Genomic DNA, 19,001 nt, shown 5'->3' on the forward strand with positions numbered 1-19,001 from the left:
ACATTCGGAGAGTACGACCCTGCCTTACACAGGAAGCGGCACAGGTCCTAATCCAGGCACTTGTCGTCTCCCGTCTGGATTACTGCAACTCGCTGTTGGCTGGGCTCCCTGCCTGTGCCATTAAACCCCTACAACTCATCCAGAATGCCGCAGCCCGTCTGGTGTTCAACCTTCCCATGTTCTCTCACGTCACCCCGCTCCTCCGCACACTCCACTGGCTTCCAGTTGAAGCTCGCATCTGCTACAAGACCATGGTGCTTGCCTACGGAGCTGTGAGGGGAACGGCACCTCCGTACCTTCAGGCTCTGATCAGTCCCTACACCCAAACGAGGGCATTGCGTTCATCCACCTCTGGCCTGCTGGCCCCCCTACCTCTGCGGAAGCACAGTTCCCGCTCAGCCCAGTCAAAACTGTTCGCTGCTCTGGCACCCCAATGGTGGAACAAGCTCCCTCACGACGTCAGGACAGCGGAGTCACTCACCACCTTCCGGAGACACTTGAAACCCCACCTCTTTAAGGAAGACCTGGGATAGGATAAAGTAATCCTTCTACCCCCCCCTTACCCCACCTCAAAGAAAGAAAAAAACATATTGTAAAGTGGTTATCCCACTGGCTATAAGGTGAATGCACCAATTTGTAAGTCGCTCTGGATAAGAGCGTCTGCTAAATGACGTAAATGTAAATGTAAGTATCAATAGATCTTTATTTATTGGCATAGAATTATGCATGCAACCATCTTAAATCAAATACTCTCATTAATATTCTATCATGGGACACCCTTCAATAATGTTTAAATTAGTAAAAGGCATACAGTATGTTATTCAAAGTCACATTAACACACAATAATACAATGGACTAGTGGGCTATGAAGGGCTATGAAGGACTATGAAGCAAATGCAACAAGTGAAAAAAAAAAAAAAAAAACTTTTTTTAACATATGGCCACAGTAGAAAGCGTTAGCATGATGACAATGACATTAAAAAAAAACACTGGGCAGCACTTCCTCTTACAGCCAGTGCCTTGAGCAATAAGCACCAGCAAATAACCAGGGCCTCGTTTCCCAGAGCCTTCGTAGCATTAAGATCATCGTTAGAACCATCTTACAATATATCTTTAGTAGCCGAGCTGTTTCCCAAAAACATTGTTACTAAAGTTGCACTTGTTATTTACTGACTACCTCAGACCACCTGTAGAACAGCTAAGTGCGTTGTTAGATGCTTCTTTGCCATTCCACATCACTTTATACACAGAAGATCTCCGCAAAAACACAGAATCAAGATGTGACCGCAGATAACGTCAGAACAAAGTTGACTACAAATACAAAGTTGCCAATGTCTTTGCAATTGTTACAAACAAGCGAAGAATAAAACAATGCTTGAAATGAAAACTGAGAGGACTGCAAAATATAAATACATTATAGGCTACATTGAAATAAATGTTATGTTCAATCAATTGAATTCTATTTAGCCAATTCTAGGCTACTGTCTATAACTTTTGCTACAATATATTTAAAAAATGTGTAACAACGTGCGCATGTGCCACATCTTGATTTAGTGCATTATTATAGGGTAAGTATTTAGAATTAGCCGCCTCAATATTTGCAGCCATAGGTGGTAATATCTAGTAGCTGATCCGTCATCAGTATTGTGTAACAATTTTAATGCTAAGGTAAGATTTGAATGGAGAAAGCTGATCCGAGAGCAGAGATGCTTTTCTTTCGATCCTATGAGTATCGTCACATGGTCTAACGACGCACTTAGTGAACGTTCTCTCTACGTGCTTGTTTGGGAAACACTTCAAAATGTGGCTCATAAATAACGATGCATCTGACACGATCATTGTAATACTTAAGTTACATCACAACTGGGAAACGAGGCCCAGGTTGTTACCTTGTACATAGTTGTAGCTGTTACCTTCACATGGTAATACATCCTGCGATTAAATGCTTAATGAGTCATTACTTAAAACTAAGGATTTGGCGCTAATTTCATTATCGGAGGCTTCTTCTTTACTTTTTTCTGTTTTAAATCAGCATTCCTCGAGCCCCCCTGATTTCTCCTTCTTTGAAAATACACAAATGAGGGAACCAAATTGGAAGCAATTAGCTAAGTGAATGTCAGCATGGCATAATTTGATAAAGAGCTTTGGAAATGTAATTCCTCGCCATGGACCATCTCTCATGACTTAACCATTTAAGTACATAGTTACCAAGTAAGTTCATGGTTACTTGATGAAAACAGGCTGTGTAAAAGAAGTGTGACCACAAGTTGGATCACCAATGTAGCTCCTCTACCAAAATGGACACCTGGGGGATGAAAAACAATACAAGTTCAGTGACCATTGTTTAAATTTTCCCAACATAAGTCACTAATGTTTTCCCCAACACAAACACTGGTTTGTAGTTTGGGTGCCTGTCTGATCCTGCTTTAGGCAACTTATAGTTGTCTTGTCAAACAGCAAGGCAGTGCCATAGCATTGTTGAATGCCGAAACAGTCTGGCACCCAGGCTAGGCTAATTGATGCGAACTAACAGTTACTGATCATGGTCACCAGCCAATGTAGCACAGGCTAGGCTAACTAATGCTAACTAATAGTACTAGGCTAACTGATGCTAACTAACAGTACTATGCTAACAGATGCTCACTAAGAGTACTAGGCTAACTGATGCCAACTTACAGTATTAGTCTAACTGATGCTAACTAACAGTAGGCTAACTGATGCTAACTAACAACAAACAGATCATACTGACCATCCAATATAACACTGGCACAGGTTCTCGTGCGACGTCGCCTGCTTGATGAGGAGCTCCACTTGGGTTGGCACGTCTAGAGTCTCATCGTGTGAGAAATCACGTCCTGATGGGGAAAAGCAACACATATTAGTCAATGAATGCTAATATGCTAGCATATCCTAGCATTTCTAGTTACATGTGTAGTGAAAGACTTACCAGTCAGCTTGTCTCGTACTCTGTTGATAATCTGGATAGCCTTCTTATTCAGGGCCTCAGGCTGCACAGTGCCATCTCCAACTGATGGGACAGGAACACATAGTGATGACTGACATACTAATATGTGTACCAGTAGCCATTTGAGGAAACATTTGGGCCAACATCAAGCAAAGATAGTACTTTCACATACCAATATCCACCACAATCCTTGGTTGAGGAAAGACAAACCAATAGAAACTTGCAAAGGCATGCCACTCAGCAACTATTCATAGCTGTGTTTTAACACTAGAAGCGCAGAGAGCGTCATGTTGACAAAACACATTTACATTTTTAATTACTCTGCCATTTTTAGTCATGTCCCTCACCCCCGTCCTTGACTTATCCTAAATATGTATATTTAACACAGGTATGTTGTTAAAATTTAGATATCACATACAGAATTTGCCACTCATTCACCGCCAGTCAGCCTGCGCAGCTGATGGCCCATCGAAATTACACCTAAACTATATCGATACTAATTTCACACATTAGCCAAAAGACAAGATTAAATTGACAATAGTCTGATGGGTGAAAATATGATCAATTGTCAAATTGTATATGAAGAGATGAGCAGCTTGGAATTGACACAGAGGCTGGGAAACTGAGCGCCAAAAATACACTTTTTCAAATCCTCTTACAGTTAGTTAGATTAGATTCAGGTAAGACGTTTTGATTTCTATATAGTATCAGACAGAGCAGAAAGAGCAGTTTCTAAAACACGTATCTTTGCCAAATAACAATAAATGTATTTCAAAAGACCACTTTTTCCAAGAAGAATCATTGTTCTATGCGCTCCACACGTTAGCATGTGGCAGCATATAGCCCAGGCTACTAAGCAAAGACTAGTAACATAAAATATGCTATTCTGTTCTTTGAAATACATTTTCTTATTTCCATAATGTTTCTTAAGACATGCCAAAACAAAATTATAATAGATTTCTTTGTGATGGAAAACATTTGTAGTGTTTTTTCATTTTACAGCCTACAGTAAAATAAAGTATTGAAAATGCTATTATGTTCTTCATATTCTAATGTTACCTAAGACCTTCATAAACACAACCAAATGATAATTTTTCCGATAGCATATATGAAATGTATTTAATAGACTGTTAGAATGTTGAAGTCCAAAAGACAAGTCATTGGCTCGAAGTGGGGTCCCTCGAGGCCCAGCATTTCTAGTGTTAACAAACATAGCCACCATAGAAACTACTAGGAATGTTAACCTAACGCATTTTTACAGTACTGGCTTGAGCCAAAGACTCACGGAAGGAATGAATGGATTCAGGCACAGTGGTTCCTGGTTTCTTGTGTGTGGTCTCGCCAAGGTCGATCCCCTCCAGCGCTTCTGCATTGGACAACAGACAGAAAGATGCATTCAGTCTGGAAACATTCCAAATGTTGTTAGTGACACAAAATGGACATCTTGTTTCACACTCACCGACGGATTGTCCAGCAGTATAGGAGTCCGTTCTGGTCCTGGATCGCTTGTTTCCCTTGGTGTTCGCTGTGGACCACAAATAAAGAGAGAGGTCTCAATTGTATGCCAGGTCGTTTTTTCAGATGTCTTAAAGGTATTTAAGTGTTTAAGATACTTTCAAGATGTTTTGAGGTGTTTCGGAGTGGTTTCCTTACTGTCCATCAGTCTCCAGTTGAGCAGTGGGTCGTAGACGAAGGCCTCCAGTACGGCCATGACACTGTCCCTGTGCTCCCTCAGCACCTCCATCACCGTGTGACATGTGATCCTGTAGTTCCCATCCAGCCCTGTCACCTGACCAACACACACAGGGGGAGGGAGACATTGATTGGCAGAACAGAGAGGGGAGTTTTATTGTCTGTTCTGATAGATAATTGTATCCTGGGTGCCAGCCGGAAATCTTTGCTTTGCTTCACTCCTCAAGTCTGCAGTGCAAACCCTCAATTGAGTTGCAGGATTAAGTGGCTTCTATGACAGAGGCAAACGTGAACTATTGACAAGAGTATATCAATTAAAAACCATTGGGAGTTCTTCCTCCTACCTCCATGGCGTTCGTCAGCATTCTTGTCAGTCTGAAAGGAATCTTCTCCGGGAATTTCTCCCTGGTCATGGCAACCTGTAGTGGGAAAACATTTAGAAAACATTGACAACGTTTACAGATACACTACATGACCAAAAGTATGTGGACACCTGCTTGTCGAACATCTCATTCCAAAATCATGGGCAGTAATATGGAGTTGGTCCCCCATTTGCTGCTATAACAGCCTCCACTCTCTTCTGGGAAGGCTTTCCACTAGATGTTGGAATATTGCTGCGAATTGGAATGCCGACTGCTTCCATGCAGCCACAAGATCATTAGTGAGGTCGGGCACTGATGTTGGGCGATTAGGCCTGGCTCGCAGTCGGCATTCCAATTCATCCAAAAGGTGTTCGATGGGGTTGAGGTTAGGGCTCTGTGCAGGCCAGTCAAGTTCTTCCACACTGATCTCAACAAACCATTTCTGTATGGACCTCGCTTTGTGCACGGGGGCATTGTCATGCTGAAACAGGAAAGGGCCTTCCCCAAACTGTTGCCACAAAGTTGGAAGCAAAGAATCATCTCGAATGCCATTGTATGCTGTTGCGTTAAGATTTCCCTTCGCTGGAACTAAGGGGCCTAGCCTGAACCATGAAAAACGATATGCCCCAGACCATTATTCCTCCTCCACCAAACTTTACAGTTGGCACTATGCATTGGGGCATGTAGTGTTCTCCTGGCATCCGCCAAACCCAGATTCGTCCGTCGGACTGCCAGATAGTGAAGTGGGATTCATCACTCCAGAGAACGCGTTTCCACTGCTCCAGAGTCCAATGGCGGAGAGCTTTACACCACTCCAGCCGACGCTTGGCATTGCGCATGGTGATCTTAGGCTTGTTTGCGGCTGCTCGGCCATGGAAACCCATTTCATGAAGTTCCCGTAGAACAGTACTTGTGCTGACGTTGCATCCAGAGGCAGTGTGGAACTCGGTAGTGAGTGTTGCAACTGAGGACAGACGATTTTTACACACTACGCGCTTTGCACTCGCCGGTCCCATTCTGTGAGCTTGTGTGGCCTACCACTTTGCGTCTGAGCCGTTGTGGCTCGTTGACGTTTCCACTTCACAATAACAGCACTTACAGTTGACCCGGGCAGCTCTACCAGGGCAGAAATTTTACGAACTGAGTTGTTGCAAAGATGGCATCCTATGACGGTGCCACATTGAAAGTCACTGAGCTCTTCAGTAAGGCCATTCTACTGCCAATGTTTGTCTATGGAGATTGCATGGCTGTGTGCTCGATTTTATATACCTGTCAGCAACGGGTGTGGCTGAAATAGCCGAATCCACTAATTTGAAGGGGTGTCCACATACTTTTGTATATATAGTGTACATTCAGTCAGGTTCATGTAAATCGGAGGCCCATGCTCACCTCAAAGCAATCCCCAAAATCAATGTGGAGGATCTTGCCACTTAGTCTGTCCAACATCAAGTTGGATGGATGCCTGTAGAGGAAATGGAGAGAAACTGAGTGAGGGTAGCCTACACACTGGAGCACATATTTATTTTCATGCTAATGTTTCGGCCCCATGAACGAAAATAACAATTTGATACTTTGTATGTTGTGTATAGCATAATCTTTCTGTTGAATAACTGTTCAATAAATCTGTTCCAATACACCTGCAAAGCAAGATGATTTCACTTTTGAAACATCTTATGTGCTACCACTCCTGAACTTTTATTGGTGGAGAGCCTCACCTGTCTCCCAGGCCCAGGATGTAGCCCACCATTGACATCACAGCCAGGGAGCGTGTGTAGTTGGTCCTCCTGTCAAACCAAACCTGAGAAGAAGACCAGGCGTAAACATTACTACTTTACGTCCCTGCAACAGAAAGGAGTACTAAGATATTTCAGGTATTTCTGAGCCACATCGTTCAAAGAACCATGAGGAAATGATTGCTAAATTGTTGCAGATACCACCTTTAATTAGTCTTATGGCAGCCTTATGTACGGTTAGTGGTCAGTTGTTAGCTATAACACCGAATGATGTGCTATGTCAGTCTTATGACAACTGCACTCCCTGTTCACCCATGACTGCGTAGCCATGCACGCCTCCAACTCAATCATCAAGTTTGCAGACGACACAACAGTAGTAGGCTTGATTACCAACAACGATGAGACAGCCTACAGGGAGGAGGTGAGGGCAAGGGAAATAACCTCTCACTCAACGTCAACAAAACAAAGGAGATGATCGTGGACTTCAGGAAACAGCAGAGGGAGTACCGCCCTATCCACATCGACGGGACAGCAGTGGAGAAGACAGTGTGGTGAAGAAGGCGCAACAGCGTCTCTTCAACCTCAGGAGGCTGAAGATATTTGGCCTGTCATCTAAAACCCTCACAAACTTTTACAGATGCACAATTGAGAGCATCTTGTCGGTCTGTATCACCGCCTGGTACGGCAACTGCACCGCCCACAACCGCAGGGCTCTCCAGAGGGTGGTGCGGTCTGCACAACACATCACCGGGGGCAAACTACTTGCCCTCCAGGACACCTACAGCACCCGATGTCACAGGAAGGCCAAAAAGATAATCAATGACAACTACCGCCACTGCCTGTTCACCCAGCTATCATCCAGAAGGCGAGGTCAGTACAGGTGCATCAAAGCTGGGACCGAGAGACTGAAAAGCAGCTTCTATCTCAAGGCCATCAGACTGTTAAACAGCTATCACTAGCACAGAGAGGCTGCTGCCTACATACAGACTTGAAAATCACTGGCCACTGTAAAAATGGAACACTAGTCACTTTAATAATGCCACTTTAATAACGTTTACATATCTTGCATTACCCATCTCATATGTACCGTTGAAGTCTGAGGTTTACATACACTTAGGTTGGAGTCATTAAAACACGTTTTTCAACCACTCCACCAATTTCTTGTTGACAAATTATAGTTTTGGCAAGTCGGTTAGGACATCTACTTTGTGCATGACACGAGTAATTTTTCCAACAATTGTTTACAGACAGATTATTTCACTTATAATTCACTGTATCACAATTCCAGTGGGTCAGAAGTTTACATACACTAAGTTGACTGTGCCTTTAAACAGCTTGGAAAATTCCAGAAAATGATGTCATGGCTTTAGAAGCTTCTGATAGGCTAATTGACATCATTTGAGTCAATTGGAGGTATACCTGTGGATGTATTTCAAGGCCTACCTTCAAACTCAGTGCCTCTTTGCTTGACATCATGGGAAAATCAAAAGTAATCAGCAAAGACCTCAGAAAAAAAATTGTAGACCTCCACAAGTCTGGTTCATCCTTGGGAGCAATTTCCAAACGCCTGAAGGTACCACGTTTATCTGTAAAACCATAGTACGCAAGTATAAACACCATTGGACCACGCAGCCGTCATACCACTCAGGAAGGAGATGCGTTCTGTCTCCTAGAGATGAACGTACTTTGGTGCAAATCAATCCCAGAACAACAGCAAAGGACCTTGTGAAGATGCTGGAGGAAACAGGTACAAAAGTATCTATATCCACAGTAAAACGAGTCCTATATCGACATAACCTGAAAGGCCGCTAGGCAAGGAAGAAGCCACTGCTCCAAAACCGCCATAAAAAAGCCAGACTACGGTTTGCAACTGCAAATGGGGACAAAGATCATACTTTTTTGAGAAATGTCCTCTTGTCTGATGAAACTAAAATAAAACTGTTTGGCCATAATGACCATCGTTATTTTTGGAGGAAAAAGGGGGATGCTTGCAAGCCGAAGAACACCATCCCAACTGTGAAGCATGGGGGTGGCAGCATCATGCTGTGGGGGTGCTTTGCTGCAGGAGGGACTGGTGCACTTCACAAAATAGATGGCATCATGAGGAAGGAAAATTATGTTGATATATTGAAGCAACATCTCAAAACATCAGTCAGGAAGTTAAAGCTTGGTTGCAAATGGGACTTCCAAATGGACAATGACCCCAAGCATACTTCCAAAGTTGTGGCAAAATGGCTTAAGGACAGCAAAGTCAAGGTATTGGAGTGGCCATCACAAAGCCCTGACCTCAATCCTATAGAAAATGTGTGGGCAGAACTGATAAAGCGTGTGCGAGAAAGGAGGCCTACAACCCTAACTCCGTTACACCAGCTCTGTCAGGAGGAATGGGCCAAAATTCACCCAACTTATTGTGGGAAGCTTGTTGAAGGCTACCCAAAACGTTTGAACCAAGTTAAACAATTTAAAGGCAATGCTACCAAATACTAATTCAGTGTATGTAAACTTCTGACCCACTGGGAATGTGATGAAAGAAATAAAAGCTGAAATAAATCATTCTCTACTATTATTCTGACATTTCACATTCTTAAAACAAAGTGGTGATCCTAACTGACCTAAGACAGGGAATTTTTACTAGGATTAAATGTCAGGAATTGTGAAAAACTGAGTTTAAATGTATTTGGCTAAAGTGTATGTAAACTTCCGACTTCAACTGTATATACTGTATTCTACACTATCTATTGCATCTTAGCCTATGCCGCTCTGACAATGACATTGCTCATCCATATATTTATATATTCTTTTTCCATTCCTTTACTTAGATTTGTGTGTATTAGTTATTTGTTGTAGAACTGTTAGATATTATTTGCTAGATATTGCTGCATTGTCGGAACTAGAAGCACAAGCATTTCGCTACACTCGCAATAACATCTGCTAACCATGTGTATGTGACCAATACATTTGATTTGATTTGATTTTGTATGTAGGGTGGTAAACAGGGGTATGTCAGTCTTATAATAACTGTATGTACGGTGGAAACAGGGTTTTACCTCAGAGCTGGGGCTCTTCAGCCACAGCAGCTTGGCCAGGTCGTCTCCGGCCGTGTTGTTGACAGCATGCTCAAACACCTCCACCTTCTCCATCAGGGTCAGGTGGTCATAGTCTGGAGCCATCTAATAAACATACAAACACCACAACATCAAGATGGCACAACCTTTGGTAGTAAAATAGCACTTTATTGTCAAATAGTTTATGGATTTTTCAATTCACGGATAAATAATTTATTGTCTGTTTATTTTTTTGACTTGAGAGTTGACATTTAAGAGTAGTGGACAAGTAACAACATTCATATTATATTTTGTGTATAAAAGTATATATTCCCTTTGACTTCATGGCTAATCAAAGATGGTTAGTAATAGTAAGGGCTCTGTTCAGTGTACCCCATGTTTGAAAAGGACCATTCTGAACAGGGTTTGTGTGAATTGCTAATGTGATCGTTACTGGTTCTTACCCTGAGCATGATTCGGTGCTCGATGTTGAGCAGGATCTTCTTCTTCTCGCGGTAGTCTCTGATGAGGGCGTGGAGGGTGTCGCAGTGAGGCACCCAGCCAATTAGACCAGAGTTGGTGGACAGGGGAATCACTGCGTAGCGCTGGATGCTGAGAGAGGGACACACCACACAAACACAGAAAAATTATATTTTGGTTATCAACTGGGAAATTATATTTTTTACAGAAGCACAGCAGACACCGAAAATCACACACACACACACCCCGATGGCAATAATCCAGCCATTAATCTTGAAATGTGTGTGTGTCCCATCTACCTGAGGTTCTTGCGGAGAGAGGCTGGGTCATTGGCCAGCAGTGTGTTGACCAGGCCAAAGAGTTGCATGACCCTCTCGTCCTGCCGCAGGTCCTCATGGCCCTTCAGGAGGAACATAAACTCATGGCCATTGCTGCCTGCAGGGGGCACCACAACACCACAGTACAGGTCAACTCACAGACAGTGGCTTTCATTCAACTGGCGTCTGAGAGTAGGAGTATTGATCTAGGATCAGTTTAGCCTTTTAGATAGTAATGAATAAGATTGCATGGCCTGATAGTAGATCAGCACTCCTGCTCTAAGACGCTTGTTGATACATACAGCCCCTGAACTCCTATGCATGCGAATTAGTGTAAAATTATGTTTATCACTTTACAATGGCAGTGGGATAAAAAATAATATGATGGAATTCTGTTGCGGGATAATCCTTAGTTATCACATTGCTAAACTGCAGAGGATAATAAAGTAAGTTACTCCAAAAGACAGCATGTTTGCATTTATCATCGATCTAGGGCTGTCAGAGCTCTAATCAGTTAACGCAAGTTAACTTTTTGTTATTTTAGTGCAAGTTTTTTTTATTTGGATTAATCGCATTGTCTGAAAGTGTTCAAAATACACTGAAAACATCCCAAATACAGAATCTATACAGCTAAAAACAATGATGCACTGTGAAAACAAGTTGACATTGAGGTTAAATGTATCCAATTTTGTTAACCGTTACTTTAGACAAAATCAAGACGTCAATATTCTTGTACAATTTTTTGTATGAAAATCTTAATACAGCTTAATTTGAGCAAATTCAAAATGTGAGATTAATCACAGGAAATCCTGCGATTAACTTGATTAAATGTTATTATCGTTTGATAGCCCTAGACACTCATCTTTAAACAATGGGAACATTTTTAATCGAATACCCCTACTACTATGATGGTCATACTTGTGTAGTTAGCCAATTCTCCCAGTGGACGCACTAGGACAATGGGTCTGTAGTCCACTGTCCCCACTAATACTATTCACTCTTGATTAATTCCCATTAATGGTAAATGGTGGGTGTAATCATAGAAATAAGAATTAATAGAATGGTCTTGGAAGCACTGGCAATTGACTGCTAAACTTATCGGTACCATCGCAATGGCTGCCTGGTATTATGACACAATAATTTCCATGGTATTTCTGAATATTCTATCAACTGATGCTGAATTGCCATGGTAATGTAGAATGTTCATTCAAATGATGCTAACTGATGTGGCACATGACAATGGAATCCATTTTTTGTAATGCCAGTTGAGATGACTCAACAAATCACAGCACAGATTAAAGGGTACACTTCCTGTTTTTACTTCCTTGCATGGGTACACTCAAAATGGCTGCCAGTCCACCCATTGTGCCATCATCATTGATTTGAATGGAGACGCCCTTTCTATTCATTCTTATTTCTATGGGTGTAATGGACACAGTAAGGTGATTATGTGACTCAAGTTGCTGCAGGGCATATGCTTTAGAATGAGCATATTCTTAAGTACGACAGCAGGTCGGTTATGTTTTTTTTTGCTGCGTTGTGAAGGGAACTCGACACGGACTTGAATTGTCTGTTTGGTGTGCTGACACACTCTTGGCAGTTTGTTGTGGCCAGGTGTTGATGCTAAGTTGTGTGTTAATGGATGCTAGCTTGCAGGTTGGCTACGGCGTCATAGCTAGGCTTCGTGGGTTGTTGTGGGTAGTTACTGTGTCTTGGCAGTGTCCTCGGCCGTGCCAGCTGTAGCACGAAGCTAGCTAGCTAGCCGTTCTTCAAACAGAGTCGACACAGTGGCCATTGCTAGCTACCCAACATGACCATTTGGCTGTACTGTAGTAGCTAACCACAATTTACTTGTCCTAGCTAGCCAACGTCTAATCATTGCTGCGTCATATAAGGAACTTGACACAGACACGAATGATCTGTTTAGTGTGATATCACAATATTGGTGGTTTGTTGTGACCAAGTGTTGGCGCTAAACGGTGTGTTATTGTTATTGGATGCTAGTCTGCTAGTTGGCTATGGAGTCATAGTTGGCTAGCTGAACAAAGTGGGTTGAGTCTACTCCTTTAAACATTGAACCGCTGTGGTTCACAACAATTCTGATTTCCAAAGGCGGAAGTTGGGAGAGTTTTTGTTCGGGTGGTTCAGTGAAACAATTTTAGTTTCCGAGCTAGAAGATTTGGTGAGGGAGGCCCTGCTCTCTCCACTCCCAGATGCTTAGCCCATTTCATTCCGATCTCCTCTGCATTTTTGTAGCCATTTGCTACAGCCTGTCAACTATGCCTCTGCCTATCCCTGTTCTCTCCTCTCTGCACAGGCTACACAAACGCACCACACCGCGTGGCTGCTGCCTCTCCAATTTGGTGGTCCCTGCACGCACCACCCACGTGGAGTTCCAGGTCGCAGGCAGCCTCTGGAACTGCCGTTCTGCTGCCAACAAAGCTGACTTCATCCCAGCCTATGCCAACCTCCAGTCCCTCGACTTCCTGGCGCTGACGGAAACATGGATCACCACTGAAAACACCGCTACTCCTACTGCTCTCTCCTCGTCTGACCATGTGTTCTCGCATACCCCGAGAGCATCTGGTCAGAGGGGTGGTGGTACAGGAATCCTCATCTCTCCCAAGTGGACATTCTCAATTTTTCCCCTAACCCATCTGTCTATCTCCTCATTTGAATTCCATGCTGTCACAGTCACTAGCCCATTTAAGCTTAATATCCTTGTCATCTATCGCCCTCCAGGTTCCCTTGGAGAGTTCATCAATGAGCTTGACGCCTTGATAAGTTCCTTCCCTGAGGATGGCTCACCCCTCACAGTTTTGGGGGATTTCAACCTCCCTATGTCCACATTTGACTCATTTCTCTCTGCCTCCTTCTTTCCACTCCTCTCCTCTTTTGACCTCACCCTCTCACCGTCCCCCCCTACTCACAAGGCAGGCAATACGCTTGACCTCATCTTCACTAGATGCTGCTCCTCTACTAATCTCACTGCAACTCCCCTCCAAGTCTCCGACCACTACTTTGTTTCCTTTTCTCTCTCACTCTCCTCCCACACTACTCACTCTGCCCCTACACAGATGGTAATGCGCCGCCGCAACCTTCGCTCTCTCTCTCCCACTACTCTCTCCTCTTCCATCCTATCATCTCTTCCCTCTGCTCAATCCTTCTCCCTCCAATCTCCTGATTCTGCCTCCTCAACCCTCCTCTCCTCCCTTTCTGCATCCTTTGACTCTCTGTGTCCCCTATCCTCACGGCCGGCTCGGTCCTCCCCTCCAGCTCCGTGGCTTGATGACTCATTGCGAGCTCACAGAACAGAGCTCCGGGCAGCGGAGCGGAAATGGAAGAAAACTAAATTCCCTGCCGACCTGGCATCTTTTCACTCCCTCCTCTCTACATTTTCTTCATCTGTTTCTGCTGCTAAGGCCACCTTCTACCACTCTAAATTCCAAGCATCTGCCTCTAACCCTAGGAAGCTCTTTGCCACATTTTCCTCCCTCCTGAATCCTCCCCCCCCCCTCCCCCCCTCCTCTCTCTCTGTGGATGACTTCGTCAACCACTTTGAAAAGAAGGTTGACGACATCCGATCCTTGTTTGTTAAGCCTAATGACACTGCTGGTCCTGCTCACACTGCCCTACCCTATGCTTTGACTTCTTTCTCCCCTCTCTCTCCAGATAAGATCCTGCGACTTGTGACTGCAGGCCGCCCAACAACCTGCCCGCTTGACCCCATCCCCTCCTCCCTTCTCCAGACCATCTCCGGTGACCTTCTCCCCTACCTCACCTCGCTGATCAACTCATCCTTGACCGCTGGCCATGTCCCTTCCGTCTTCAAGAGAGCGAGAGTTACTCCCCTTCTCAAAAAACCAACACTCGACCCCACTGATGTCAACAACTACAGACCAGTATCCCTTCTTTCTTTTCTTTCCAAAACTATTGAGCGTGCCGTCTTTAGCCAACTCTCTTGCTATCTCTCTCAGAATGACCTTCTTGATCCAAACCAATCAGGTTTCAGGACTGGTCATTCAACTGAGACTGCTCTTCTCTGTGTCACAGAGACTCTCCGCACTGCTAAAGCTAACTCTCTCTCCTCTGCTCTTGTCCTTCTAGATCTGTCTGCTGCCTTTGATACTGTGAACCATCAGATCCTCCTCTCCACCCTCTCCGAAATGGGCATCTCCGGCGCGGCTCACTCCTGGATTGCGTCCTACCTGACCGGTCGCTCCTACCAAGTGGCGTGGCGGGAAGCTGTCTCCGCACCACGTGCTCTCACCACTGGTGTCCCCCAGGGATCGGTTTTGGGCCCTCTCCTTTTCTCCCTATACACCAAGTCACTTGGCTCTGTCATATCCTCACATGGCCTTTCCTATCATTGCTACGCTGACGATACACAACTAATCTTCTCCTTTCCCCCTTCTGATCACCAGGTGGCGAATCGCATCTCTGCATGTCTGGCAGACATATCAGTATGGATGACGGATCACCACCTCAAGCTGAACCCTGGCAAGACGGAGCTGCTCTTCCTCCCCGGGAAGGACTGCCCGTTCCATGATCTCGCCATCACGGTAGACAACTCCGCTGTGTCCTCCTCCCAGAGTGCGAAGAGCCTAGGCGTGACCCTGGACAACACCCTGTCGTTCTCCGCCAACATCAAGGCGGTGACCCGCTCCTGCAGGTTCATGCTCTACAACATTCGGAGAGTGCGACCCTGCCTTACACAGGAAGCGGCGCAGGTCCTGGTCCAGGCACTTGTCATCTCCCGTCTGGACTACTGCAACTCGCTGTTGGCTGGGCTCCCTGCCTGTGCCATTAAACCCCTACAACTCATCCAGAATGCCGCAGCCCGTCTGGTGTTCAACCTTCCCAAGTTCTCTCACGTCACCCCCCTCCTCCGCACACTCCACTGGCTTCCAATTGAAGCTCGCATCCGCTACAAGACCATGGTGCTTGCCTTTGGAGCAGTGAGGGGAACGGCACCCCTGTACCTTCAGGCTCTGATCAGTCCCTACACCCAAACGAGGACATTGCGTTCATCCACCTCTGGCCTGCTGGCTCCCCTTCCTCTGCGGAAGCACAGCTCCCCCTCAGCCCAGTCAAAACTGTTCGCTGCTCTGGCACCCCAATGGTGGAACAAGCTCCCTCACGACGCCAGGACAGCGGAGTCACTCACCACCTTCCGGAGACATTTGAAACCCCACCTCTTTAAGGAATACCTGGGATAGGCTAAAGTATTCCTTCTAACCCCCCCCCCCAAATTGTAAAGTGGTTATCCCACTGGCTATAGGGTGAACGCACCAATTTGTGAGTCACTCTGGCTAAGAGCGTCTGCTAAATGACGTTAATGTGCCCTTGAGCAAGGCACTTAACCCTAATTGCTCCTGTAAGTCGCTCTGGTTAAGAGCGTCTGCTAAATGACTAAAATGTAAATGTAAAATGTTATGTAGTATTAAAAGACATAAGAACAAAGCAGTTCATTATCGAATAGATCAAAAATACAGTATCTCACAAAAGTGAGTACACCCCTCACATTTTTGTAAATATTTGAGTATATCTTTTCATGTGACAACACTGAAGAAATGACACTTTGCTACAATGTAAAGTAATGAGTGTACAGCTTGTATAACAGTGTAAATTTGCTGTCCCCTCAAAATAACACAACACACAGCCATTAATGTCTAAACCGCTGGCAACAAAAGTGAGTACACCCCTAAGTGAAAATATCCAAATTGGGCCCAAAGTGTCAATATTTTTTGTGGCCACCATCATTTTCCAGCACTGCCTTAGCCCTCTTGGGCATGGAGTTCACCAGAGCTTCACAGATTGCCACTGGAGTCCTCTTCCACTCCTCCATGACGAAATCACGGAGCTGGTGGATGTTAGAGACCTTGCACTCCTCCACCTTCCGTTTGAGGATGCCCCACGGATGCTCAATAGGGTTTAGGTCTGGAGACATGCTTGGCCAGTCCATCACCTTTACCCTCAGCTTCTTTAGCAAGGCAGTGGTCGTCTTGGAGGTGTGTTTGGGGTCGGTATCATGTTGGAATACTGCCCTGCGGCCCAGTCTCCGAAGGGAGGGGATCATGCTCTGCTTCAGTATGTCATAGTACATGTTGGCATTCATGGTTCCCTCAATGAACTGTAGCTCCCCAGTGCCGGCAGCCCTCATGCAGCCCCAGACCATGACACTCCCACCACCATGCTTGACTGTAGGCAAGACACACTTGTCTTTGTACTCCTCACCTGGTTGCCGCCACACATGCTTGACACCATCTGAACCAAATACGTTTATTACATTTATATTTACATTTTAGTCATTTAGCAGTGAGTGCATAAATTTTCATAATGCCCCCCCGTGGGAAACGAACCCACAACCCTGGTGTTGCAAGCGCCAACTGAGCTACAGGGGACCACTATCTTGGTCTCATCAGACCACAGGACATGGTTCCAGTAATCCATGTCCTTAGTCTGCTTGTCTTCAGCAAACTGTTTGCGGGCTTTCTTGTGCATCATCTTTAGAAGAGGCTTCCTTCTGGGACGACAGCCATGCAGACCAATTTGATGCAGTGTGCGGCGTATGGTCTGAGCACTGACAGGCTGACCCCCCACCCCTTCAACCTCTGCAGCAATGCTGGCAGCACTCATACGTATATTTCCCAAAGACAACCTCTGGATATTACGCTGAGCACGTGCACTCAACTTCTTTGGTCGACCATGGCGAGGCCTGTTCTGAGTGGAACCTGTCCTGTTAAACCGCTGTATGGTCTTGGCCACCGTGCTGCAGCTCAGTTTCAGGGTCTTGGCAATCTTCTTATAGCCCAGGCCATCTTTATGTAGAGCAACAATTCTTTTTTTCAGATCCTCAGAGAGTTCTTTGCCATGAGGTGCCATGTTGAACTTCCAGTAACCAGTATGAGGGAGTGTGAGAGCGATGACACCAAATTTAACACACCTACTCCCCATTCACACCTGAGACCTTGTAACACTAACGAGTCACATGACACCGGGGAGGGAAAATGGCTAATTGGGCCCAATTTGGAAATGTTCACTTCGGGGTGTACTCACTTTTGTTGCCAGCGGTTTAGACATTAATGGCTGTGTGTTGAGTTATTTTGAGGGGACAGCAAATTTACACTGTTATACAAGCTGTACACTCACTACTTTACATTGTAGCAAAGTGTCACTTCTTCAGTGTTGTCACATGAAAATATATACTCAAATATTTACAAAAATGTGAGGGGTGTACTCACTTTTGTGAGATACTGTACATATGAAACAGAAGAAGCTACTATATACTGAATTTCTTCATAAATATCACAGTACCACTCAATCCAATGGAACCCCCTGCTCAAATTTAGGATAAATAAAAGACCAACAATATAGAATTTATTGTTGGCCTCGTGGTTGGTTGTCTTACCCATGTAAGTGAGTCTGCGGGGGCATTGTTTGGAGGTGATGTGGTTGTCTTACCCATGATGGTGAGTTTACGGGGCCGCTGCTTGGAGGTGATGACCTGCAGCGAGGGGGCGATGGACTGGATGCGGATGATGGGCTGGTTGGGGTCGTAGGTCCCCGGCACGGCCAGCTCCAGGTCCCTGCACATCAGCAGCTTGGGGGACACGTACTGCAGCTCCAAGGAGGTCAGCTGGGGACACAGGAAGGAATGGATGGGACAGGGATGGATCAATGGATCAAATAATGGATTGATGAGGGGAGAGAGAGGGAGATCAGATTACTGGCAGATGAAAGGGTTCATTGTGTCGTGTTCCCCCAGTCAATCTGCCTCTTTCAGTCTCTCACTCCATCTTTCACTGTCACCACTTTAACCGTCGCTCTCTTTCGCTCTTGCTCTGTCTGGACAGGTCCTCCTAGAAAAGGTGTCTTAATCTCAATGGGTTCACCTGTATAAATAAAGGATACAATACTGTCCCTGTTTTGCCCACGGGTGTAGTCTTTTCCTTTGACTCTGAAGGAGTTTTGCTATTGTTGGCCTATTACAGTGAAATACTGTAGTGATGAGAAGACATTTGGCTTAACCTGGAACAACAACTGAGACAGACGCAACATCTAGGAAGCTCTATTTATTTTCCACTAACAGCCACTTCAGGATCATCGCTGAATGGGTTGCATTGTTTTAGGATGCTGACATGACCTAGATATATCAGCTTACAGTGTCACAGGGTAAATTAATGTGGGCCTTAACAAGAGTAGCAAAATAACATCTCATAGCTCTGATGAAAGATGTGAATGTAGCAATGTACAGTACCCACACATAACTGGTTGTATGCCAACTTGACTCTTTTCACTGAATGCTTTACTGTTTCAACTGGCACAACCAACTAAGGGCTGAATCCGAAGATGAGAGAGATTCTTATGTTCAGACTAAGCAGGTCTCCAATTGACCTCAGTGTAGG

The 19,001-nt window shown here is 44.9% G+C and overlaps 1 protein-coding gene across 2 annotated transcripts in view; it reads right to left on the bottom strand.

Annotated features, from left to right (window-relative positions):
- Positions 1–683: 683 nt before the first annotated feature.
- The window catches only part of mtor (mechanistic target of rapamycin kinase), a 155,283-nt gene continuing 136,965 nt past the window's right edge, over positions 684–19,001 (bottom strand). For both annotated transcript variants that reach the window (XM_084184822.1, XM_084184821.1), the window contains exons 46-58: positions 18,058–18,232; positions 10,576–10,711; positions 10,261–10,408; positions 9,800–9,922; positions 6,735–6,817; positions 6,409–6,481; positions 5,002–5,076; positions 4,619–4,754; positions 4,425–4,490; positions 4,251–4,331; positions 2,948–3,028; positions 2,750–2,855; positions 684–2,305 (exon numbers count right to left, since the gene is read on the bottom strand). In XM_084184822.1, coding sequence (XP_084040948.1) covers positions 2,290–2,305; positions 2,750–2,855; positions 2,948–3,028; positions 4,251–4,331; positions 4,425–4,490; positions 4,619–4,754; positions 5,002–5,076; positions 6,409–6,481; positions 6,735–6,817; positions 9,800–9,922; positions 10,261–10,408; positions 10,576–10,711; positions 18,058–18,232 — 1,299 coding nt within the window. In that variant the 3' untranslated portion in view covers positions 684–2,289. The remainder of the gene's footprint in view (positions 2,306–2,749; positions 2,856–2,947; positions 3,029–4,250; positions 4,332–4,424; positions 4,491–4,618; positions 4,755–5,001; positions 5,077–6,408; positions 6,482–6,734; positions 6,818–9,799; positions 9,923–10,260; positions 10,409–10,575; positions 10,712–18,057; positions 18,233–19,001) is intronic.

Source organism: Coregonus lavaretus (genome assembly GCF_964263955.1).
Source record: "Coregonus lavaretus genome assembly, chromosome: 20".
In the NCBI taxonomy this organism is placed as follows: Eukaryota; Metazoa; Chordata; class Actinopteri; order Salmoniformes; family Salmonidae; genus Coregonus; species Coregonus lavaretus.